This window comes from Carettochelys insculpta, chromosome 33 (assembly GCF_033958435.1).
Source record: "Carettochelys insculpta isolate YL-2023 chromosome 33, ASM3395843v1, whole genome shotgun sequence".
NCBI classification, from domain to species: Eukaryota; Metazoa; Chordata; order Testudines; family Carettochelyidae; genus Carettochelys; species Carettochelys insculpta.
Genome location: NC_134169.1, coordinates 2,444,779 through 2,470,533, shown reverse-complemented (window position 1 = coordinate 2,470,533; position 25,755 = coordinate 2,444,779). Strand labels below are relative to the sequence as shown.

At 53.5% G+C, this 25,755-nt stretch overlaps 1 protein-coding gene and 3 non-coding genes across 5 annotated transcripts; 1 reads left to right on the top strand and 3 right to left on the bottom strand.

Annotated features, from left to right (window-relative positions):
• Window positions 1–600: 600 nt before the first annotated feature.
• Window positions 601–672, bottom strand: TRNAP-AGG (transfer RNA proline (anticodon AGG)). The gene has a single exon. It is a non-coding gene; the product is annotated as a tRNA-Pro (tRNA).
• A 7,829-nt stretch (window positions 673–8,501) lies between these two features.
• Window positions 8,502–14,331, bottom strand: LOC142005129 (C-signal-like). 2 transcript variants are annotated; one of them, XM_074982819.1, is made up of 6 exons: window positions 14,185–14,331; window positions 13,287–13,338; window positions 12,398–12,585; window positions 10,402–10,560; window positions 9,471–9,590; window positions 8,502–8,639 (listed from the first exon to the last, which is right to left on the bottom strand). In XM_074982819.1, the coding sequence occupies exons 1-6, from the start codon at window positions 14,329–14,331 to the stop codon at window positions 8,526–8,528; spliced, it is 780 nt and encodes a 259-aa protein (XP_074838920.1). In that variant the 3' UTR covers window positions 8,502–8,525. The 2 variants fall into 2 exon arrangements, 1 of the variants encoding a protein (XP_074838920.1); XR_012643079.1 differs by lacking the exons at window positions 10,402–10,560; window positions 12,398–12,585; window positions 13,287–13,338; window positions 14,185–14,331 and having other exon boundaries at window positions 8,587–8,642; window positions 9,471–9,589.
• Window positions 14,332–21,216: 6,885 nt separating this feature from the next.
• Window positions 21,217–21,298, bottom strand: TRNAL-UAG (transfer RNA leucine (anticodon UAG)). Its single transcript has one exon. It is a non-coding gene; the product is annotated as a tRNA-Leu (tRNA).
• A 3,040-nt stretch (window positions 21,299–24,338) lies between these two features.
• Window positions 24,339–24,411, top strand: TRNAF-GAA (transfer RNA phenylalanine (anticodon GAA)). Its single transcript has one exon. It is a non-coding gene; the product is annotated as a tRNA-Phe (tRNA).
• Window positions 24,412–25,755: the final 1,344 nt, after the last annotated feature.

Sequence of the window (25,755 nt, the reverse complement as noted above, 5' to 3'; positions counted from 1 at the left end):
TGCAAATGATCTCTGGGAGACACATGCCTCCCAGCCTTCAGCAGCACTGAGTTCCTGCTGGCACGTTGCTTACACTGGAATGGCTGAGGGTTCATAGCCAGTACAGAGCAGTAAAGTGGGAGTTCTAGGAAGCAGTCCAGGGAAGGAGCAGGGAGAAGTGGGAGGAAAAAGCCCAGAAGTGCTCAGTGTAGGGTCCCTGCTGGGCTGCAACCAGAGGGAGGGAGCACCTGGGTTCCACCAACTCCACTGAGGGCAAAGATGAGGCTTGTGGCAGGGAATGAGAGGATTGTCTGGGTGACTGGGAGTGCCAGAGAAATGAAGGACTGTAGCTCAGAAGGGAGAACAGCCAAGTCATCCAGACAAGAGGGAGAGTCAGAAGCTGGACAGTTGCAGCTTCTCTCAGCAAGAGCGGCTGCCACAGTGAACAGGAGAGGCGGAATCACTGGCAGGACCATATCTTGACAGAGGTGATACTTGAGCTGAGCCATCCATTAGCAAGTGGCTGTTCCATTACTCTGAGCAAATGAACAGAGGAAAATCATGTCAGAGGAGAGGAGCCCCTGAGCTGTCTGGGTCAGCTCTCAGACAATGGCAGAAAGAGGGCTTGTCTGGGATTTGAACCCAAGACCTCTCCCACCCTAAGGGAGAATCATACCCCTAGACCAACAAGCCTTCTTGTAAAAGTAGCCCTGGGCTTTCCACAGAATCAGGTTTCAATAAACCCCCAGTGCTCTGATAAACACTCCACCTAACTTCACCTTTCCAAGGTCATTTCCAAGCTCTCCTCACAGCTTTGAAGCAAGAAAGCAACTACACATTCGGGACAGTTCACAAACCACACTGTGTGTAAGAAAAATGTAGGCAACATAAAGTCAGGGAGAGCAACAAACACACGCTTTGGGAGGGGACATCAGGGAGTTCAACTCAAGACTTCCTGCTCCCTGAGCAGCACTTGGCCTTGCAAAACAAACCCGGCTTCTGACAAACAGCAAACTTCACTTCTAACAATTTTAGACAAAAGTAAAACCAAACAGCCCCACACACCAGCTGAACCTGACTTCACCTTGCCAAGGACTTCCCCACACTTCCTCCTGGTTAGTGTGAGATTCATGAGCTCAGGGTGCTGGAGCTGCTGGGCTCAGTCCTTCACCACTCTTCACCTGCCTGGTCCATGTGACTCCACCAGAACAAGCTCAGCTTGCTCCCATGCATTACAAGATCCAAACACCATCAAACCTGGGCAGGACCAGGAGTTGGGGCTGGCAGGGGTCAGGTGTGTGCAGATAGCAGAGTTTCATCTGGTATTTCGAAGGAGGAAGTAGAAAGAGCAGTGAGACGACAAAAGAAAAACAAGAGCCCTGCAAATGATAAGCTCATGGGAGAGATGATCAAATACAACAGAGAAAGTATGATTCAGGAAATACACCAACTCTGTAGCATCGCAAGGAAAGAAGGAAAGGCCACTAAGGAATGGACAAGGTCCGTGGTAGTGACAGTCCAGAAGAAAGGAAGTGCACAGAACGATTGCACTAATGAGTCATCAAGGCAAGGTGCTGATGGAGAGATTGAGATCACCGCTAAAGGAACATCTAGCAGACAAGCACATGGGATTTGGGAAAGATAGAAGTACCATACAGCATATATAGGCACAGAGATTAATAGCAGAGAAAGTTTGCTGAGCAGCAATGCGTGAAAGGCAATACGGAGAACTGAGAATGGTTAAAAGAAAACACACAGCCAGGCATTGTGGCATGAGGACATCACGAACCCCCATCTCTGAAAGGAAAGGGAAGGTCACAGTTGATTCCATGCATGTTCCAGCTTCCCTCCCATCCCTTGGCTCTGCTGCATGTCCCACAGTTCTTCTGGTGGTGGCCACACGCCTTTGGGCTCGAGGACCCATCTTCCTATTATCAGCCCTCTTACCAAAGCAATAATCTAACTGGGACCATGAATGAAACTACCAGTTAGCTCTTTCCCTCATACAGGAGTGTGTTCGTCTTTCAGGTGCTACAGAACTGCTTGTTTTGTGATGCTACAAAATAGCTTGGCCACCCCCTGAGACCTCACCCAGTCTGACCTGGAGAAAATAATTAGCTTTGGTATGGCAGTTTGAGGAGGAGATAAAATGTTGGAATCTTGTTGCAAAGAATTTTGTCCCCAAATGCATCAATGATGTGAAAATACTGAACGGCCTCATGAGGAATTAAAAAATGAAGTGACTAAAAATTAAAGAATAAAAAAGGAAATTAAAACTGAGGCAGAAGGGGCTTCTGGAGGGAGCGTTTCCTTCTGTAAGATCCCCGTGGGCCGCGCGTCTGAATGTGTGTTCTGGAGTCTGGAAGAGCTTCTTCTGGACTCCAAATAATGCGCCCATGTGCTAATGAGGTACAGAACATTTCCATCCATGCCCCATTCGCATCTCCTGGACAGCTCATTATTACGCCACTTCTGGAAGCAGCGGCACGTGAAGACAGAGCCGCAGGATCCCCCCAGGCAGGGGCTGCACCCACGGGCTGTCTCTGTTCTGACACAGCCTGTGGCAGGGCCCAAGACCTCAGTGGGTGACAAACAGTGTAGAGGGAGGGGGAGGCCGGGTGCCAGGGAGGACGGGTGGCAGGTGTGAAGGGGAACCCGGGCAGGGCTTGTGGCTGAGGGAGGAGGGGAAAAGGGCAGTGGGGGGGTTGGCAGGGTCTGAGGGGACAAGGGGATCAGAGCACTGGGGAGGGGTGGGAGAGTCAGGATCTGAGGGACCCACTTTGGGGCCCAGGACAGCTGGCAAGGGGCAGCCGGGGCTGCGGGAACCCCCAGCTGGGCTCAGAGCAGTGGGGGATGGGTGAGAGAGTCTGAAAGGGGAGGCCAGGCTGGTGGGGGAGGGGAGGAAATCTCATTCAGTGGCCAGGGGCCCTGCAGCTGCCTGTTGCTCGTTTCCAAAAAGGCCCCTTGGGAGGTCCTGCTCTGCAGGCCGGCGAGCTCAGTGCTTTGAGCATTGGCCTGTTCAACCCAGGGGGGTGAGCTCAGTCCTTGAGGGGAGCCATTTAGGGGTCTGAGGCAAATGGGTCTGTCTACACCACTGCCCTCCTTCAAAGGGAGGCTGGTGAGCAGGGCGTGAGGACGTCATCAATGAAGTGCTGTGCTGCATACGCAGCACCTCATTCAGCTAATTCTCCCCCGCCCCCGGCAACTCCAAAGTGTTAAACTCCTCCAAACTTTGTTGACTCAAGGGACTTTGGAGTTCCCCAGGCAGTGCAAAGTACGGGCAGGTGAGCAGGCTACACTCGCTTGCGACACTGTGTGTGGCTTGTGTGTGTTGTTTGTGTGTAGTGTGTGGCTTGTGTGTCGTACGGGCAGGTGAGCAGGCTTGTGTGTAGCTGTGGCTCACCTGCCCGTACTTTGCACTGGGAGCTAGTGTAGACACAGCCTGAGACAGCCAGGCAGGTTACTGAACTAATTTAGAAATAGTGGATGGCCTTTTCGAGGTCTTTAAACCTCATTCTACTAGAAATAGTGCCTATTCCAAGAGAGAGAATGGGGGCTGTATGGACAGGTAACTGGGGCTCTTTCAAAGAATAGTTTATTCCGAAATAATGCTGCTGTATCGCCATAGCGCCCGTGTGCTTCAAGGGCTCTAATCTGAACTAGGCTCTCTTGTGTGTGGACGTGCTGTTTTCCAATAGGTTTTGTTTATTCTGGGGCTTCCTTGTCGCGTGAAAGCATTATTATCAAATGGCTTATTTGGGAGCGATAATTCTGAAATAAGCTGTTCTGAAATATCTCTGTAGTGCAGACAAACCTGGAAAACCTCTGCCCTGGGGAACAACAGCGGTGGTGAGCTGGCAATGTGTAAAGGCAAATTCCTTATTACAACCAGTCATAGTGTGGGATTATTTCAGGTGTGTTGACACTACAGAGTTTATATATATATATATATATATATATATCTGAGGATTCACATGTCATAGAACTGGAAGGGACCTCAGGAGGTCATTGAACCTAGTCCTCTGCCCACTGCTGCGAGGGTCCATTACACTGCTGTTCACCTGCCCGTACCTACACACAAGCCGACACTAAAGAGTTGCTGGGGGGGGCGGGGGGAATTAGCTTAACGAAGCGCTGCCTATGCAGCACAGCACTTCCTTAATAATCTCCCTACACCCTACGTACCATGCTCCCATCTTGGAAGGGAGCATGGGAAATCGGGTGTTGGGAGATTACTAACGAAGCGCTGTGATGCAAATGCAGAACTTCATTAAGCTAATTCTCTCCCCCCCGCCCCCGCCGGGCAACTTTGAAGCTGTAAACTTGGAAGTGCCAGCTTGTCTCTAGCAGTGACTAACCCGCTGGTACTTCAAAGTGCCTGGGCTACTTCAAAGGAATGGCAGGTTAGCCGTGGCTACACACAAGCTGCTAACAAGGTGCTGAGCCTGATTGAAGGCAGCCCAGCCCTGCCCCAGAGCCAGGGCTGCTACACAGACTGTGTGTGCCGTGCCCTGCTGTAGGGGCTGAGCCTGACTAATGAACTGCGGCCCAGACCTTACCTAGGGCTGGGGCTCACACCTTGACTGCCTATGTGAGATGTGGACAATCCTGCCTCAGGGCCAGGGCCCATATTCTGCCCACCTGCAGCCCAGTTAAGGAGGACTGGGCCCTTTGGGGACTGCTGCCTGCCCAGATCAAGGCAGGGCTGAGAGTTGGAGAGGTCTTGTGGCCTGCTCCACCCCAGTTGGGGCACACCCTGGCCCACACCTGGACACACTGAGTTAGCAATTTGCCCTGGTTTGGCTTTCTCAGCTGTGCCCAGACAATCCTCCTGTATGACAGACTGATGAAGAGAGACACCCAGTGTATCCAGAGGCTCCTGGCTTCCCTCTCCCTGTGCCCCCTGGGCTGCCTCTAGGTCAGGGGCTTCTTGGCCCAGGTTAGGTAGCATTGGCCTGTATAACTCAGGGTGGCTAATTCAATATACTGCACAAGTGTGGGAGAAGGGGTGTCATTGCCTGTGACCTCACCCTTGGCTTCTTCCGTGAAGCAGTGAGGTCCTGGGTGTTTTCCTCACTCTCAGCCACCCCCTCCCAGCTGGCCACCCAAAGCTCCTGCCTCACAGACCAACTCTGATCTTTGGCTGTGGAGGGAGGAACCAATGGTCACGTGGCAGCTCCACCCAGGCACAGCCGGTGGCTTCCAGGACAGGACAGACCAGGCCAGGCTCAATCAGGGCTCCTGTGTTAGCTCAGTGGGTTTATTGAGGCCAGAGGTACAGCTGACAGCAGGGATCTTGGCGGAGGGCTGGGAACATCTCACCAGGGAAGAAATTTCCCTTCCCAGTTCACAAAGCCTCCATTGTCCTTCTTGCAGAGTGTGGAGAGCACGTGCAGCATCCCTCTGACACTCGCCTCCACCATCACTGGGGCCTGCCGGGGCGGGGGGGGAAGCAGAGTGACGTGAGGGAGCTGGCTCTGGGAGCATCCCAGGGGCCCAGAGACAGGATCAAGTTGAGCCCTTGGCCAAGCTGGACTTCCCTTCAACTGTCCCTCCCCTGAGTGGCATGAATTTTCTTGTGTGTCCCAAGGCAGCGGGGTGTGCAAAACACAGCTGTGTTGTGATGCATGACCTTCACCCTGATTAGTTAGTTAGTTAGTGTAAGGATATCTGCAGGGAAATAACTCTGCTGCGATCAGGTGACTAGAAAGGAATAGAAGGAATAAGCCAGACCTTATTTGTCTCTAAGTTACCCCTCCTGTCTTGTTGAGCAGGTGGGTTGGTTTGGTTGCTAGTTACTAAAATTTTGGTGCAGAACCATTCAAGTGTTGGCTGCCTTACTGTGCAGGAGGGCAACACCCTTGTACTGATCATCCCCTGAGCGAGGAGTCACTGCAATCATGATCCCCATTCCACAGCTGTCAGTGGTGCAGTATGAAGAGGCGGAAGAAAATGGGAGTGGGTGAAAGACTGGAGCAGCGTGTGGTTGGAGGTCAGGATTTTGCTGTAGAGTTCTATGGCTTGTTAATTTTGGCACCAAAGTAGAGGGCAAGCCTCTGAATGGCTAAGGATGTAGATGTGCATTTGTAGAGGTGATGACAATCAGTCAGGTGCCTGTACCCAGTCCTGCTAGAGCTGGAGAAGATCTTACACTGTTGCACGAGGCAAGGTCGGGTTCTCGGCAAGGGGTCTTTTCCAAAATCCAAGGCAGCACTTTCCTTAGAATGACCATATTTCCATTTGCTGAATACGGGACACCTTGTAAAATTTCTCAAGTTTGAGCAAGTTCAGTTGGATTCCAGCAGAACGCAGCCTGCAGGGTCACACGCCCACCCCAGATTTCTGTCAGGGTTCCCATCAGAATGTGCCCAGACACAGTTTTTGTAATGTGTGTGGGAGGAAAGGGACAGGAGCTGCTTCCAGCCACAGCGAATGGGATGTGTGGGAGGGATGACTTGGCCCATGTCTTTGCAGAGCTCTTCTTTGCTCCCCATCCTCCTCTGTGGCTGAAAACAAGTTGTCCTTTCTTGCCCGCACAGAGTCAAAAGGCAGCTCACACTTCTAGGCTGCTGCTGGCCACCAGCATAAGCCGGCCACCTCCTGTCCCCAGCTATAATGTGGGCAGGCAGACATTAAAACCGAAGGCTGCAGTGTGCACCAAGGCCCAGAGGACCTGAGTGGGTGGGGTTCAGCTGATTCAGCCAGAGAGCTGGTTCAGCAGCAAGGGACAAAGCAGCCCCTTGCACATTGGGACAGGTCTTGGAGAGGGGCTTGGGAGTGTGTGGAGAAGGTCTTAAGCCCTTCTCCAGGGAGTCGCTGTGGAACCTGCATTTTTGGGGTACAAACAGCCTGGAGGTGAATATGTCAGGCGGTTTCCACTGAGCAGCACAGCGGGCATAAAGCAGATTCCCTGCCTGCTCTGGTTCCAAGCTGCTCCGTAGTGAACGGGCTAGAGGATCCGTGTGCTGCCTGCATCCATGGCCATTACCCCCAAAGCTCCCGGTGTTTGGTACGGTCACATCCTGGATCTGCCCCAGTCTGGGAGCCTGTCGGCTGCCACCTCCATAGGCATCCTGGACCTGCCCCAGTTTGGGAGCCTGCTGGCTGCCAGCTACCCAGGAGCCCCAGACCAACCTGAGCCTACAGCCCTTCTGTCAGTCCACTACCCAATGATGTGGACATGCCCGAATTTCTGGACCTGCTGGCGGTTACTTACCCAGGGAACATAGAGCTGCCCGATCTCCCAGACAAGCTGGAGTGGGGCTGTGAGCCAAGGCAGGGGGAGGTCGGAAGCAGCCTGGGGACTGTGCCCCCAGAGCCCATGTCAGTGTGTTTTGGGGGATCCCCAGAGATCAGCTGTAGCGTGAGCTGTGGTTCAGGCCTTGGGCTGGGGCAGAGAGGAGTGGGTGTGCCTGCGCCCCCTCCCCCTCTGCTTTGACTCTCCCAACCTGCAGTGCCTTTGGGGTGCACTTGCTGCTCTACCCTGCTTCAGGGAAACCCCCTGGTACACTGTGTGAACCCCTCAGCCCTGCCCCGCGGTTCGACCTCGTATACTCTTCATGGGCTCAGCCCAGCAACTCAGCGCTGAGCCTCATTACCTGCTGCCCCGCTCTGCCCCAGGGCCAGGGCCGGTATATTGTTTGGACTGCTCAGCCCTGCTAACAAGATGCTGAGCCTGAGGAAAGGTGACCCAGCCCTGCCCCAGGGCTCCTACGCAGACTGTGTGTGCTCTGCCCAGCTGTCGGAGCTGAGCCTGACTAATGAACTGCAGCCCTGCCCTGACTTAGGGCCGGGGCTTCTACCTTGACTGCCTGTTTGGGCTACAGCCAACCCTGCCCTTGGGCCTGGGCCCATATGCTGCCCACCTGCAGCCTTGTTAAAGTGGCCTCAGTCCTATGGACAGTGCTGCCTGCTCAGAACCAGGCAGTGCCGAGGGTTGAAGGGGTCTGGTGTCCTTCTCCACCCCAGAGGGGGCACATGTCCCTGGCCCACACTTCCACACCTAGTGTTAGCAACGTGCCCTGGTCTGGCTCTCTCAGCTGTGCCCAGAGAATCCTCCTGTGTGACAGACACATGAAGAGAGAGACCCAGTGTAACCAGAGGCTCATGGCCACCCCATCCCAGCGCCTTCTGGGCTGCCTTGGGGGCAGGGGCTTCTTGGCTCAGGTCAGGTAGCATCAGCCGGGATAGCGCAGGGTGGCTAATTCAATACACGGCACGAGAGTGGGAGAAGGGGTGTTAGTGCCCATTGGGTCTCCCTGGGCCTCTTCCCTGAAGCAGCGAGGTCCTGCTTGTTTTCCCCACCCCTGACTGCCACCACCAGCTCCTCCCACCCAGGCCAAGTCTAGGCTTTGGCTGTGGGGAGAGGAACCAAAGGCAGCTGCACCTGGGTGCAGCCGGTGGCTTCCAGGAGAGGACAGAGCAGGCCAGGCTTAGTCAGGGCTGCTGCATTCGCTCAGTGGGTTTATTGAGGACACAGGCAGGGCTGAGGGTGTGGTCACTGGAACAGTCTGACCTGGGGCTCCTGGAGCAGGGCTGGGAACATCTCACCAGGGAAGAACTTCCCCTTCCCAGTTCACAAAGGCCCCGTTCTGCTTCTCGCAGAGCGTGGAGAGCACGTGCAGCATCCCTCGGACACTCGCCTCCACCGCCAGTGGGGCCTGCTGGGGGGAGAGCAGAGTGAGTCGGGGGAGCTGCTCTGGGAGTGATCCAGGACACCAGGGGCCCAGCTGGAGTCCCCTTGACCTTTGCCTGCCCTGAGTGGCACAAATGTTCTTATGTGTCCCAAGGCAGAGGGACGTGCAACACGCAGCTGTTGTGTGACACCTTCCCTTCACCCTGGTGCACAAAGCACAATTCCTGCGGTGGGAGCATGGCCAAGGGGTCTGGGGCAGGGGGGGGGCTCCTGGCTGGGGCTGAGGGTTGGGGTGCAGTAGTGTGAGGGCTCTGCCTGGGAGTTCGGGCTTTAGGGAGGTGCTAGAAATGAGGGATTTGTGTTGCCAGAAGGGAGCTGTGGGTGTGGAAGGTGCTCAGGACCGGGGGTGGGTGTGAGGATGGGGGGTCCAGGCTCTGGGCTGGGGTGCTGGAGTGGCTTTAGGCTCTTGTTTGGGAGTGACGTGCAGAAGGGATCCAGGGTCCAGGCTGGGACTTGGGCTTTGGGGTACATGAGGGTACTGGATGGAGATCACAGATATGACCCCCAATACAAGTACCTGTGAGCTGGTGCCCGTGACAACCAACTCCCCGTCTCCGGCTCCCCACAGCAGCAGCTCTGCTCACCTTCACTCTGGGATGCCAGCAGCTTGAGGAACTAAGCAAGCACCAGCAGGAGGCTGGAAGCCCGGGGCACAGCACTGAATCCCTGAGGGCATCTGAGTGGGACACGATCCCTTCGTGCAGGGCAGGACAGGTTCCAGCATAACCATTAACCCTACAACGAACATCTGTTCCAACATATGGCTACCACTGGCCTCTCCCAGCGAGGAACCAACCTGGACGGAGCTGGAATTCCCCATGTCTGTCTGCACCCAGCCAGGATGGACAGCGACACTCAGGATCCCGTCTCCGCCGTACCCCAAGGCCTGGCACTTGGTGAGCATGTTCAGAGCAGCCTGAGGACGAGGTGCCATGAGCAGAGACAGCAGAGTGTGGGGGAGGGAATGAGCCCTGTAGGAAATGACCCACACTCCTGAAGGAAGGGACGGGACACATGGACAAAGGGGCGAGAGCAGCGCTCCTTTTAATTTCATCTTTCCATGTGCAGAATAAATGTTATGTATCCTGATTTATGTGTGGATGGACATCACCAACAAAAACACAAGCTGCCTGCTGCTGGTGCTCTGCTAACCAGCTGGGCAGCATTTCAGTTTCTCCAGGATGGCTGCCCAAGCACTCAGCTTTCAGGACATACTCATGAGAAGAAAATGCTACTCTGAGCTGCTCTCTCTCATGTTCTCAATGATGACAGGTGGCATCTCAATGTGACAGGTGAGCACACCTGAGAGCTGTGCTTAAGCTGCTCTTGGTTATGCAAGGCCTGGGCCGATATGGGAAAGTGGGACCGGGACATCGATGCTCCTTTGGGTTCCTCCACAACGCTGGCAGGCACAGTGACGATCTGGTGCCCTGGACCTCAACTGGGGATGGTCTCTAAATGGGATATGTCCAACCTGAGCATCACTGCGTGGGGATTTCTCTGGCGGGATACAAGCAAAACAGAAAGTTCCTCACCGGATGGGAACTCTGATCTAAAGCCCAAGTGAATTGCAGGCAGACAAACAACTGCCAGCCCTGCCCAACACAGCGCTGGAGGCTGGAGTGGTGGCAGTAGGATGGGGAACAAGTGGAAGACACCGACTGACAGGGAATTGTCCAAGTAGCAAACCCAGGCAGCAGTCAGGCCCTGCTGGGTGTGCCCTGTACCTTGCTGCAGCGATAGGAGATGATTTGGACCGTACGCCAGCCACAGACATTCTGGATGGAGCCACCCTCGCTGGAGATGTTGATGATGGCCGCCTTGCTGCAGCTCAGCCCTGTCTGGGGGCTTCCCTGGGCAGCCTGCTTCAGCAAGGGCAGGAAGGCCTGGGCAGAGGGGAGAGCAGAGCAGCCATTGGGTCAGAAAAGGAACCAGCATCATGCTCGTGAGGCAGGTCTCCAGAACGGGATGTGTCTCCGCTATTCCCCCTGATGACTGTCCCCCAGCCAGGTCAGAAGCAGGAGCCCCACCCAGGCAGCTGTGCAGAGCTGTGGATCCTACTCATGCCCTGTAGGGGCCAACAGTGATCCCCAGCTCATGTCCCTGCCTTCAGAGTCCCCATCCAGGGCAGATGAGGGGTCTGCAGTTCCCCACAGCTGCCCACATGGGTCTCACTGTGGCTCAGCTGTGGCTATTCAGCAAAGAGGCTTTGCCAAGGCAAAGCTGAGAGCCAGAGCCAGGGCAGAGGAAGAGTCATGTGGACACCTGTGGGGACCCCCACTGTGTCCTCGCCAGGAGCACCGAGGGTTAGTGACTCAGGCCAGATGCTGCTTCCCCACCTGCCTATCCTTTAGTTCAAGAAGTTCCAACATGCTCAGCTTGGCTACAGCCTGTGGCTTGGCCAGGAGCCAGGGCGTGTGGGGAGAGGAGTGGAAGGATGAGGACCAGGGAGGGCACAGAGCCTCCCCACAGCCCTGCCGGGGTTGGAAGAATCTCTTTCCCCTGCTCTGAGGCATCTCCCCACCAGCTGCCCTTGGCGTGAAGCTAACTGGTCTGTGCTGGCTCCGGAGCAGGTGCCTGAACCCCCCGGCCTCTGGCCACACAAGCCCTGACTCCCCGGTCTGTGCCACACTTGGTCTCTGTACACAGGCCAGTGACAGACCCACCCAGCTTGGAGCCCTCCGAGCCTGTCCTGCCCCCCCCAGCCCCTTGTGCTCCCCCACACGCAGGGTCAGCAGGGCTGCTGCTCGCAAGGCAGCCGAGGTGAGCCCAGCCGGGGGCCATCACTCTGCTGAGCACCCAGCACTGAGATGGGTTTGCAGTGAACACACGGGGAAGCTCATTTTCTGGGCTGTCGAGTTAGTGCCAGTTCCTGGTGCGAGTGACTCAAAAATTCCCTCAGGCTGGGGATGAAGTGGGGGTGGGGCTGAGTGTGGGTGCAGTGTGGGTGGGGCATCAGGGGAAGAGGCTGAGTGGGGGCAGGGCATGGGGTGCAGCAGGCACCAGTGGCCCCTCCTTCACCCAGACACCTGCCAGCGCTCGGACCCAGACCCCCATTTGTGAGCCTCATGGGCTGCCCAGGGGGTCCAGGGGCTTCAGAGAGATGCTCACAAGCACTCGGTGCCTTTGGTAAAGGAGGAGAACAGCCCTGACAGCCCCTTCCTGCTGCTCATCCCACTGGGGACTGTCTGTCAGGAGAAAGGACACGTTTCTGTCCTCACAGTTCGAAGGGCCGTAGTTCCTGACTGGCCCTGTGTCCACGAGCCTCAGCCCAGGCATCCAGAGAGCATCTTGCAGCTGCAGGCTGCAGTCACCCTCGGCCCTGGAGGAGACAGGTGCCTCTCTGCTGCCAGGGCCCCATCTGAGGGGTGTGGGGAGAGGCCACTTAACCCGACACATAATGGTGGGATGAGGGGGACAGGGAGTCTCTTGTATGAGGAAACTGGGGCCTCGTGCATCGCACTGTCCTTGCTCTGACGCTCTGGGTGCTGAAAAGTGAGGGACTGAAGCTCTGTGGGTGCAGAGCCAGGGCCATGCAGGGATCTGGGGGTGAGGTTTTCTTTCTGAGAGGTTCAAGTTCCATGATGCAGCTGCAGCCTTTGTGCTCGCAGCCAAGGCCCCATATTGATCCAGTGACCCAATCCCAGGGAAGGGAGGATTCCTGGCCCAAGCGCCGTCAAACCCTGGTGCATTTGTCCATGTGCTCTCTGTCAGGGCCCTTACCTGGCTCACCAGCAAGGGCCCCGTCACGTTGGTCGCGTACACCAGGGCCATGTCCTCTGGTGTCTCTGACTCCAGTGTGTTCAACTTCACTATCCCAGCGTTGTTTATCAGCAGATTCAGCCCGGAGCCTTTCAGGTGTGTCTCAACTCTGGCTGCCGCCGCCTTGATGCTGGCTGGGTCTGTGACATCTACAGCGACAGAGCAGGGGGTCAAGAGCATGATTCCCCCTCTCCGATGTCACCCCCACCACAGCACGGCCCCCTGGGCCAGAGGGCTTCTTCCATTGGGCTCAGAGGTGGGAGGGGGGTTGGGGAAGGGAGTTGGGGGGTGGGGAGTGCTGCTGGGTCCAGGCATGGGGAGTTGTGCTGGAGCAACAAGAGGAAAAGCTAGTTCAGAGAGACAATTATGATCAGTTCCTTGGACAATCTGAGTAGCCCAGAAAATGGAAATGTGCTGGAGTTAGTGATTAGTTCATACGTGTGGCATTGATCTCACTTAGACAAAGGAAGTGGATGATTTAGAATTGCTTGTGATGCATTGTAGGTGAGAGAAGTCCCCAGCTGGACTTGCAGGGCTCCATCCCAGAGGTGGGAATGCCAGACAGAGCTGCCCATGTGTGACTCTCACAGGAGGAACCTGCCACATGGTGGTCCTGGGGCTTTCCAGCCTCTCCAGAGCCAACCAACCCTGCCAGAATTTCCACTCACACCTGCCTCCTGTGGGGCTGGGGAAGGTGTCAATGGGCTCTCAGCAATTAATGACTCTGGTCCTGTTCTCCTCACTGGGATTGGGTGAACCTGGGAGGGGGGATGCAGAGGGGGATAGGAACAGGAAGAACATGCTGCAGGGAAATGGAACATCAGCTCTGGGCCTGGAGCCGGGCACCCACCCAGCGCAATGATCACCAGGTTCGGATGTTTGGCCTCCAGCTTCCGCAATTCCTGAAAAAGAACAAAGTAAATGGTTATTGACATTGGGCCCACGTCCAGTGCCAGGCTGGGCAGAATCCAGATCCCCACTGACCCTGGGAACCAAGTCAATGTCTTAACTGCTTTTCTCCACCAAGCCTCCTTGTGCAACAACCTGCCCTGGGTTCTGCAGCAGTAGGAGGCTTCTAATTGCCCCTGAGCATTTCCAGTGCCATTGTCTAACTGAGTGCGATGGAGTCTGGGACACAAATCACTTCCCCATCACTAATGGGGAGTGGGAGGAAGGGGTTGGAGGGCAGTTCCCCCAGGGGAGGTAAGGGAAGTCCCCTCCCAGCAGCTGGGGGTTGACAGTGTCACAAGCTCTCATGAGCTGGTTGTGAGCAAGGATTTTGTCAGCTGTGGAAGGAGCAGGTGCCCTGACCCTGAAGTTACTCAGAACCTGCAGTTCCCCAGGCTGGGTGTGGGAGCAGAGCTGAGAAGACAGAGGGCCTGAGGCAGTGGCAGACAAGGGAGGTGTCAGACTCATGAATTGGGCTCCCTGGAGGCTGGTGGGACTGGGTATAGTTGTGCTATAGTCATTATTCACCTATGCTGGGTGAGCCGGTCCACAGCCCCTGGGTAGTTGCCCCAGGCTCAGCCAGTGCTGCCACATCCTCACTGCTCTGGGACCTGAGCTGTCAGGTGTAGAGGGTTTGGGGTGCAGCTCCGCATCCTCGAGCTGGATCAGGGTCTGCAGTCATTGGCTGCTCCATTGTGTGGGTCTCAGCCCCAAGTGCTGCAACACTGGAAGCCCCTTGGGCAGCTTCTGCTTCCCCCTCCAGCTACTGCTAACTCCACCCCCTCTCCCCGTAATCTCACCTGCATTCGCTCCCCTGCTGGGTCCTGACAGGTGGCAAAGACGCACTCCGGTGAGTTGGAGTTCCCCAGAAGCTGCTTGACAAGTTCCAGGCCAATTCCTTGATTGGCCCCAGTCACCAGAACGCTGCAGAGATTCAAGGCAGCCATGGTCCCTCCCTGCCTCTGCTCTGTGAGAGCTTCACTAGTCAGAGCCCTGAGTTCCCTGCCTGCTCACAGCTGGGGTTATGGAATGATGCATCCGGGGATATAACTCTGCTGCTATCAGGTGACAAAACAGAAAGCCCTCCAGTAAGCCAGACCTTATTTGTGTATTTGTTACTCCTCCTCTCTGGTGAGCAGGTTGGTCGGTTTGGTTTGGTTTGTTACTTCCTCATGTTTTGGTGCAGGGCCAATCAAGTTCTGGCTGCCTTCCTGTGCAGAAGGGCAACACCGCTGTGGTGACCATGCCCTGACCGAGGAGTCACTGCAATGATGATCCACTTTCCACAGCTGTCTGAGGTGCTGTACGCAGAAGAGGGAGAAAGTGGGACTGGGTGAAGGACTGTAAGATTATGTAGATGGAGGCCAGGACTTTGCAGTAGAGTTCTGTGGGTTGTTGATTTTGGCTCCAAAGTGGAGGGCAAAGCTGTGCACGGCTAAGGATGTAGACGTGTATTTGTAGAGGCAATGACAATGGGTCAGGTGCCTGTACCCAGCCCCGCTACAGCTGGAGAAGATCTTACACGGTTGCAAGAGACAAGGTTGGGTTCTTGTCAAGGAGTCTCTTCCACAATCCAAGGCAGCACTTTCCCGAGAGTGACCATGTTTCCGTTTGCTGAATACGGGACACCTGTAAAATTCCTCAAGTTTGAGCAAGTTCAGTTGGATTCCAGCAGAACGCAGCCTGCAGGGTCACACGCCCAGCCCAGATTTTTGTCAGGGTTCCCATCAGAATGTGCCCAGCAGCAATTTTTGTAATGTGTGTGGGAGGAAAGGGACAGGAGCTGCTTCCAGCCACAGCATATGGGGTGGGTGGGAGGGATAACTTGGCCCTTGTCTTTGCAGAGCTCTTCTTTTCTCCCCACCCTCCGCTGAGGCTGGAAACAAGTTGTCCTTTCTCATCTGCACAGAGTCAAAAGGCAGCAAACAGCTCCAGGCTGCTGCTGTGCACCGACATAAGCCAGCCAGCTCCTGTCCCCAGCTCCAGTGTGGACAGGCATTCTGTCTGTACTGTCCGTGCGCCTGGATCATTTCTGTGTTTCCAGTTTCCATACGCTGCTTTCCAGGTTGGGTCTATCACAGAGGCGGCATATTGCCTTCTGCCCTGGAAATGATCCCGTGTGCTGATTCTCAGCCAGTCATTCCCAGGCTGCTCTGTGGAGCACTGGTGCTCCATGCAATGGGAATGGTTGTTCTGGGAAAGAATTTCCATGCTCGTGATGAACTCTTTCATATTCAAATTCGACACATTAACATGTGGTTTGACTCAGGATGCAAATTTTCTGAGATACTCTAGGGGCTCTTTTGCATACTTGGCTTCATCTAATTCTTGACTCCCCCCTCGTTCCGCCACCTTCTCTCTGATTTGCCGACGTTGATAATGATTTTTTTCTGATTTGTCAACCTTGATGACTATTTTTGGTTCTCTGTGCCTTAAATATTGAGTGAGTTCTGCTATGGCTCTGGTCTGAAGAAGTGGGTCTGTCCCACGAAAGCTCACCTAATAAATTATTTTGTTAGTCTTTAAAGTGCTACTTTACTGCTTTTTTTGTTCCAGAGAGAGAAAGTTTAATTAAACTCCATTTGTAAAACCACTCTGGACGTGGGGAGGAAAAGGAGCTGGGGAAGCCGGGTTTGTCCTGCAGGGGTCTGAAGATCAATGACTCAAAAGAGAGTGTCTGTCACTTGCATGCAGAGGAACGGCAAAGCCCAGGGAAGGAACAGGAGAGTGTTTGTGCTGCCAGCAGGAGAGAGCTCACTCCATCAGTCTCCTCAGGCTGAAGGCAGGTGGTAACAGGAGCCTTTTGGGTACCCACAGCTTTGAGTCTCTTCCTTTCCCACAGTGGCCTATTTTCAGGATCTGCTTCTTCTCAAGCAACCCCTTTCTCCTTCTCCACAGCCCAACTTCTGTCTGATACATGCAGGATGTGGGGCCACTTTAGCCTCTCTTTTGCAGGGGCTGTGGGAGTGCGCCACTTCAGAAGATGCTGTGATGTGGCGGGTATGTGTGTGTGTTTATGTGAGTGGCTCACAGAGGGTGTGGGGCTCCTGCTGGGGGTAAGTTGGCAACCAGGTAACACCTTTGTACTGCAGACAAAGGGGGAGGTCGGGCCCAAGGAGTTTAAATTGAAACTGGGAGGTGGGAAGCAGTTAGTCTGGGCTGGGAGGGAGAGAGACAAAGGAGGGGGCAAGGCCCCAGTTCTGGGGGCCCTCAGGGCCTCCTCTCACCAGCATGGATTGGACTGGCTGCCTCTGCCTGCTGTACTGACTCTTCTGTAAGATGCTGTGTCCTGTCAGCTAATAAACCTGCTGTTCTCCTGCTGAGTAAGAGTCACTCCTGCCTGCAGATGGGGTGCAGAGCTTGAGGAAGCCTGAACCCCATGACAGATACAAATGAGGCAGTGATATGAATATACAGCAACTCATTCACATGAAGTCAACCTCAGGCACTTCAAGAGCACCAGTGATGCACAATTGCTGAAGTGACCCTGTCTGATTTTAAAAGCCCACATTTTCATTTATCTTGAGATTGACAGTCAGGAAAAAGGGCTTTACCCCAGCTAGGATTTGCACGCAGAATCCTTGGCTTCAGAGGCCCACGCCTTATCCATTAGGCCACTCAGGTAGGTAGAAGCAATAAGGGATAAATTTCTCTCTCAAAAACGTATGTTTCTTACCTTGGAAGACAAAACATTTGCTCTTTCTTTGTGTTTGTTCTTTCTTTGTTCAGAATCTGAGAAACGCCCAGAGACTAACTCTGCAGTAGCAACAAAGCAGTGACCCACACCCAGCTAGATGTTAAGTTACCATCCCTGGTCATTCACTAGGGAGGGACATGTAGGTGACAGGTTCACAATGGCCATGAAAGGCAGCTGCTCAATGGGCTGGACACCATGAGCTGCTTGGCTCTGAGACACACCGAGGATCTTTCTGGCACCCAGAGGAGCGTGTAAAGAAAGGGACATTGTCATGATCATTTCTCCTCTCCTCCTGTACCTACAATGAAGGCAGCAACAATATTGGAAAGACAAAGAAGCCTTTGACGTGGCCTAATCAGAAAAGCATCCCAGGAAGCACAAACTGCTAGAAGTTGTGAGGAAGGGAAACCTTCCAATCTGGCTCAGCATGAGCACTTTTAGGAATTAGACCGGAATTTCTCTTTTCTTTCTCTTGTAACAGTTCTGGACTCCTGCACCAATATCACCTCGAAACACATGCAACTGATCTTTTTGTGGGGAATAAATCTCAGCTACTGGAGTTTTGATTGACATTTGGGGACTCTGTGCGAGGAAACGTGCAGGGAACTGGGCTTGTTGACCTCGTGAGGTCCCTTCCACTTCTAGTACTCTATGAAAGAGACTGGAGGATAGTCACCCCTTTGATTTACTGAGGGACTCATGAAGGAGCTCAGTCTGATAAGAGGGTCTACAGCTGTGTAATGTAAGCCTTTTGTCAGAATGAGTCGGCAGCAACCAGGGTCTGTTTCAACATTGAGGGGTCCCTTTTCATCCATTTCACATAGAACCGGCTGGAGCCCCCACCCAGAAGCCTGGGAAATTTGCACAGCCCTGGGTGCCTCGCAGGGGCAATGCTTCCCCACTCACAAGCACAGAGTCTGAGTGTAGAAAATAAGCTTTTAATGAAAGAGGCAGAAAAGTCATATGGCATAAGCTGGGGAAAATACCACACCCAGAGTTCACAACCAAGCCTCAAGTAAGTATCCCAGCTCAAGTAGATGGAGCCGTGCCCTTTGCCTCTCAGGCTCAGCCGTCCTATACTGGAAAGAGCCAATCCACACACCCAAGCTTTCTCCCTATCCACTTCAAATGCCCCACTTCCAAGTCTTCCCAGTCCCTGCACTCCCTGACACATCACTTTCGACTTGTCTACACTCGCCCCTTCATAAAACGAAACAGGAAGAAGGGACATTTGAATAATAGGTGGTTCTTTCGACAGGCCCCGCCCCCCCAAACAAATGGTACAAGATTCGAAAGTGGCACTTTTCAATCTCCTTGTGCTCCATTATGCTTATGAGGCACTGCACGTTGATGGCATCACCTCATTATCATCTTCCGACCTCACTCATTACCATGCCCCTTCCGAAAGGAACAGGCTAGTGTAGACGTGGCCCTTGCTGCATTCCCTCACTGAACTGGAGGTAATGCAACCTTTGTGCTGGACTGGTGTTCTGCTTCCCCTGCCAGCTGCCCACCCGCCGCTCACACCTGCTGGCTGCTTCTCACACCAGATGTCCCTCTCCTGTCTTGTGGGTTTTGCAATAGACAGAACCCTGTGTTTGAAGCACTCCAGGGCTTCAGCTACCAGCTCATAGGGGATTTCAGTTCACAGTGGCATTCAGCTCTGCATCGAGGTACAGCATCTCCGTATTCACCAGGATGAATTCTAGCAGAATAGTTATTGACCCATTTTTAGGTCAACCTTCTAACAGCGGGAGGAAGAAATAGTCAAACCAGTTTTACCGCTGTATAGCCCAAAGGCTTCCAGCAAGCTGAATCAACCACTAGTCCTACCCTTTCTCACTTCATAATGTTTCCATGAAGGGATCCCTCTGTAATCCATATCTTACACAGCAGTCATGAGCGCCCTGTAGCCCACAACAACTTCAAGCACTGGTGAGATTCCTCAGTTCTTACATTGGGTAAAGTCATAAAATGTGACTTTCCAACAACAAGCTATTTACAAGAGAGGAAAACGCTTTGCTTCACTTGCTCCCATCAGGCTTTGTTTTCAAGGCATTACATGGGCGCACCTTTACATTTGAGGACACATTCCCCAAATCCTTCAGCAGTACAAAGCTCCTGTTGGCACATTCTTTACAGGAAGAAGAAAATTTCTGAGAAGCAGGAGATTAGCTGGTGTCTCCCTGCAGAGAGTTCATGAGCGGGGCGGGGGACCGTACATGCACTTCTACTAGCTGTGCCTCTTCACACTGCCAGCCATGTGACAAAAAAGCAAAAAGGGGCTACTTGCTAGTGAAGAGGAGACAGTAAGGTGTGTTCTGGGGCACTCAGAAATCCCAATGTCAGACTGTCAGGGTTTAAATGAGTAACAACCCTCCAGACCACCCTCTGGCAAGCAAGTAATGAAGCCTCGGTCTCTGATGAGGCAACTCCCTGCAGCCCTAATGACAGTCCCAGAGCAGCTGACTGGCTGGCTGGCCCTACTTTAGCCAGCACAGGAATGAAAAGCTGTGTAAACAACCAAGGAGAACTTACAAATGTTACAGCTTCTTTCCAAGGCCATTGATGACCTCTGTCCCTACACAACTTGCAGGGGAAAGAAGAACCAGGCAGCAGTTCTCTGTCTGTGCTGGAGTTCACAGAAGCAACGAATGCTGGTTTCCCTCCCCTGGGGCTCAGCGGGTACAGTTACAGACCCCTCTATCTGGCACCCGATTCTCACTCTGATAATCTCTTGGTTGATCTGGAGCTGCTGAACTTGTTGAGGGTATTTCATGTCCTCCAGAAGTTACTTTCTTTCCCATTCCCAGAGTCTGGGCTGGGCTGAATGGGTGGTGAACCAGCCAGAGGGGAATTTTAACCCAAACTTGGCTCTTCTGAGCATCTCGAGCACAATGGTTCTCAACTTGTTCACTACTGTAGGCTGCATATGAAACCACAGTGCATAATGTGGGCTGTGTCCAATACTACCTGTGTGTTTGTGAGGATGTCACAAGTGGGTGCTGAATGAGCTGCAAACAGGTCACGGATTGTGAACCACTGCTGTGGTGCGGAGCTACTGGAGCTGATGTGGAGGCAGACAGAGGAGGCAAGTGTCCTTTTGCACACGAACAGGGCAGAGCAGGGACAAGGGAACTCAGCTTTTCAATCTTCTAAGCTGAGTGTGACGCTCCTCAGGGACACCCAGGATTGTGAGGGACCTGCTCCCACCAGCCTGTGGTACCGTACAAGCAAGGCGCTAACAAACTTCCACACACTTTATTTCCAAAAGTGAGACCTCTTGACAAAGCTGCTGCACCATTTTGTAGCTCTCTGTAAGGCCCCTGCGAATCTTCTAACTTCTTCTTCATGTTCTCTGTGTTTCCAGACTGCCAGCAGCCTGGATTCGCAGTTCTAGTAGTTACAAGCAGTCTTACACCTAAAGCACCACATTCCCTCCCCTCTTGAGAAGCCCTCTTCATTTTAAAATAAAACTGATCTAACTACAGCAACAAATATGGAATAAGCCACTATACTGTTGGCAGAAATCCTACATCGAAAACACTGTAAATACGACATAACATGGTCTCTAGTCTCGACAGGTGGTCGTTTGGATCTGGCAGACCTTCTCTCAAATCCAGTTCCTGATGCAATATCTTGTTGTGTTGGCAACTACGGTGAAGTCATCCAATGGGGTTGGGTGTTGGCATCATCTCCTTTTGGTGCACAGGCAGGTTTCCAAAGGACCCCGCAGACTTTGAAATCCCCCTATTCCTATCAGCAGAGTAGCTGGCCATTAGCATGGCTATTTTGAGGTTTTGGCCAAATGTGGCCACAGCCCATTTGTCCTTATTGATCCTCATCACATTTCTTTTGACCCCACCCTGCAATTTATCCAAGTCACTCAGGAGCCTATCCCTACCCTCCAGCAGATCTACCTCTTCCCCTCGTTTAGGGTCATCTGCAAATTTGCTAAGGGTGTAGTCCTGCCCCTCATCCAGCTTTTCAATAAAGATGTTGAACCTTGCAAGACAGAGAACTGATCATGAGGACATGATACTTGAAACCCATCTCCAAACAGAGATGTCAGTTGCAACAGTTGGGGTCTGGCCATCAATGCAGCTTTCTATCCATCTTCCAGTTCATAAAGAGATGACAGTGGTGGGATTTGAACCCACACCTCCAATGAGACTGGAGCCTAAATCCAGCGCCTTAGACCGCTCGGCCACACTACCTACAAAAGGCACCTTACGCGAGCATCAACCTCTCTTGACATTTCCTGAGTTTCAGAACAGTTTACACCAAGAGTACATAGGAAGTTTTAAAAAGCCTCATATGTCATACCTAGTGAAAATGTCAGCATGTTTTCAATAAAAGGGGGCTGTGACACAGTATTCCAAAAAGATGGCTTTTAGCACATCCTAACCTTCCCCTGCCGTCTCTCTCGGCTGCTTTTTATCCCAGATCACACTGACACACAGAGGAAGGTGATAGGGATTACTGGTCATGATACTCTTAAAGCTGGAGTCACAGTTCCTGGGTGCAGCTGCCATCCTCTGCTCTGGCAGCTGAGCCTTTGAAGGGCTCCCCACGTGGGCCAGGGTAAGCAGTGACTTGTGGATGGACGTAATGGGAGGGGAACCCAACCCACATAGAACTTCTGTAGCTTTGTGGCTGTTATATTTGCTTCACACGTGCAATGTACTTGGTTTAAAGCCCCATGCAGGTGAGATACATGCAACAGGGCTGGTTGCGTCAACTGCACAACTCTGCCACTTGCGAGCATTTTGGTGGATGCTCCATTTTCTGAGAGCAGCCGCAGTGGAGATGTCGTTGTCTCTGGCAATAAGAGTTCAAACTGGGGCTCGTGGGGTAGATTTTTGTGCTTCCTTTCATGCTTACTAAACTGTGCTGTGCATGGGCTGTGCCCCAAGGGGTCTGTTCCCTCTGGATGCCCAGAGGTAAACTCACAAATGAGCCTTTTGGGGGAAGGAGTCACTCCCGGGACCTCTCTCCCCTTCAGTCTCAGGGCGAATTGCTGACCCATGGCTGTGGGGCTGGCATCAGCCTGGCTCACTCGTATCTTGCTTCGGTAGCTCTGAGCCAATGTGTGAGACTCGGCAGTTATGTTTCTTTGTTTCTCTGCTGCATTGGTCCTTTCTGCACCTCCCTCTGTGGTAGGACTCTGCCTGGCCCTCTGCCCAGCTCTGCCCCCTGCCTGGTGACTATTTACTGCTCAGAGCCACAGGCTTGTTCCTGGGCCTGGGTCAGTCCCTGTTGCTGCTGGCTGAGTGTGACACGGCCTAGGTGTGTCAGCCTGCACCAAGGGCATTTCTGTGTGAGGCTCCTGAGCCCCCGGGCTCCAACGCAGCCAGACCCACTGATATGCCAGAGAGTCCAGGGAAACACTTCCCTGCCCTTGGGCTGTTTTCATGGGCTAAACTCCCTTCCAGCATAGACCTGAGTGAGACGCTGAGACCGGACCCACAGGTCTATGCAGCCAAGGGCTCAGCATTAAGGCCTGGGCCACTGAGCACTGGGGAATCCCATTCACAGTGTGTATTGTCTCCTGGCCCTCTCCTGCCCCAGACCTGCCTCTGCAGAGACACCCCACACTAGTGAACAACAGTGTTGGCCTGTGCTTGGAGTCTGCCCAGCACAGGCGCTGGGAGGCAGCAGGCTCAGCTGTGCTAGAAATAGCATCACACAATAGGACTGGAACTCAACAAAGCTCAGCAGGATGGTGCCTATAAAGGTTCAGTGAGGATGGGATTCAAGCCCTGCAGAGCACAATGGATTAGCCGTCCATCACCTTCACCACTCGGCACCTCACCCAACTGTGATGGAGTGGGGGATACCTGTGTGTGTGTGTGGCTCAGAGAGGGTGTGGGGGGCTCCTGCTGAGCGTAACCCTGACAACCAGGTAACACCTTTGTACTGCAGACAAAGGAGAAGGTGGAACCTGAGGGGTTTGAATTGGAACTGGGACTTGGAAGCAGTGAGTCTGGGCTGAGGGAGAGAGACACAAAGGAGGGGGCAAGGCCCTGGCTCTGGGGGCCCCTCGGGGCCTCCTCTCCCCAACATGGATGGGACTGGCTGTCTCTGCCTGCTGCACTGACTCCTCTGTACAATGCTGTGTCCTGTCGGCTAATAAACCCGCTGTTCTCCTGCTAAGTGAGAGACTCTCCTGCCTGCGGACAGGGTGCAGAGCTTGGGGGACCCCAGAACCCCATCACACTAATTCAAACCCTGCAGAGCACAATGGATTAGCCGTCCATCCCCTTCACCACTCGGCACCTCACCCAACGTGCCTGGAACTTTTTCATATGTCCCAACTTCAACCCTGCCAGGAACCTTTCTGCCACTCACTGGCTGGCCGGGGACACGGGATGGGCAGGTTTGGCCCAACAGGGCTATGATCACTCATGTCCCCTGCAGAGCTGCTTCCTGGGGTGAGCAGGGGACTGTGGTGCCCTGCCCTGGGAGCAGCACAGCTCAGCCCATGTGTCCCTGCTGGGTGGGTCCAGAGCAGGGCCATGGGCAGGGTCTGCAGCCTTTGTGTCTCCTCCTGTCATGCTCTGCTCCTTTCCAGCTGCTCTGTTAGCACAGCAGCTCCAGCTGGATTGGCCCCTTCTCTGCCAGGTCAGTCTGTGAGGGACCGATGGGAGGCAGGTTCAGGAGCAGGCTTTGGCTGGGTCTGGCTGGGACTGAACATGTGGGATAGGGCAGGGGCACTTGCCTGGCACAGCTTCTTTTGGCTGAGGGGCAAAGATAGCTCTGTGATTCCCAGCCAGTGACATCAGTGAGGGCAAAGCCTTCAAGTCCATGCTCCTGACCTTGCCTCCCATCACACACACACATTGCCCCCTCCCCCACCCACTCAGCGCCCCCACAGGTAACACATGGGGGGGTGAAAAAATGAAACAGATTGTGATAGTGTGGGGGCGGGTGGGTGCATGTGTGAGACTCAGGCTGTAGGTAAAGTATCTTCTGTAAAAGGCCTTGTGATTGGAGAAAAACATCTCCAATACGCCTACCTTCATACCTCCAGCTTCCATCCCAGACACACCACACAATCCATTGTCTACAGCCCAGCATTAAGATATAACCGCATTTGCTCCAACCCCTCCGACAGAGACAAACACCTACAGAATCTTCTGACTCAGGAAGCTGCCAACGTTCCTCCTGCCTCCCAAGGACACTTGCTATCACAGCAATAGCTGAGAAAAACATCTCCAATATTGAGGTGATGACCTGAAAACCTCATGAACAGCTGCTGAAGTAGCTCAGTTGGGAGAGCGTTAGACTGAAGATCTAAAGGTCCTTGGTTCAATCCCAAGCTTCAGCAGAGCTTTTCTGAACTTTGGCCAGAGAGCAATTACTGACTGCTTGGTGCCTTACTGCTGGCAAATGCTCCTGGAAAGGATGTTGTCAGCCCTTCTGGGACACCAAGGCGCTAGCGTGCTCTTCCTTTCTTCTCTTGCTCTTCCTCAACAAGGGGAGGAAAAAAGACCCCATTGTGCCCATTATGATCCAGGCAACTTCACAGATCTTGCTGAGTGTTCCCAAAAGTCCACTGCTCAACCCGCCGAGCGAGTGAAAGGCAGCTCTGAGGCCCTCTCACCACCACTTTCTCCAGGTTGGCCAATCCAGGTGTCGCAGCAAATGCCACACTGGTGGATGGCATTGCAGGGGAGGCTCAGAGGAACACAGCCGAGATTCTCTGGTGCACTGGTAATCACAGAACTTTCCAAGCTGAAATCAGCAAAAAACACAGTATGTCATTTGTGTCCTGGCATGTGTTCCTGCTTCTATGGCTGGCCTGGAGCCGGGCATTCCCTGCCCCTGCGACTGCCAGCAATCAGACAGCCTGCAGTACCTTTCAATGAGACATGGGAACACTTTTGTAATTAGTGAAACAAAAAACATCCACCAACAGTAGCTGTCCCCTTTGCTGCACTTAGGTGCCTGTATGCTGTTGATTTCTTCTCTTTGAGGCAATAAGAAGCAGCCAACTCAGAAGTTGCTGAGCTCGCTCATCTTCCCTGAGATGTGAGATTGCCTCTCCCCACTTGAGACACCCTTTGAGGTGGTGGGCCGAGAAGCCTTTAAGGACTCGCTTTTCTTAGTTTCCAGCTTTAAGCTGCTGGATGAGGAAAGAGTGGCCAGGCAAGTGGGTGGCTGAAAAAGGGAAAGAGGTCTGACAAACAGGAAATGGTGGAGTGACAACAAAGTCCACAACCCCTTGCATATTTTTCCAGCCAACAAAATGCAGCACGAGATTTGTGCTTGGTCCACAGGGAGGGCTTTGAAGCAGTTAGGGAATGTAGGCCATTTTCTGTGAGGTTCCCCTAAAGTTAAAATACTGTTGATGGAGCTCCAGAGGGCCTCACTCATCCACTAGGAGGAAAAAGCTCCAACTCAGGTGTACCTGTGGAGAAGAAAGGCCTTGGAGGGACAGAGATTTATAGCAAAACCCACAGATTTGAAATCAGATTGCAGAATGCAGAGCTCTGAACACTGCCATTACGCCATGGGACCTGCAGATAAACAATTTCTGGGCACCTGTGATTCTTTGGAGGTTGGCACCCTGCTTACCTTGGCTATTGATACTGGCATACATGCATTCCTTCTGAGAAACGTAGAGTTGCTGTGATGGGGTTCAGGGGTCCCCATGCACTGCACCCTGGCC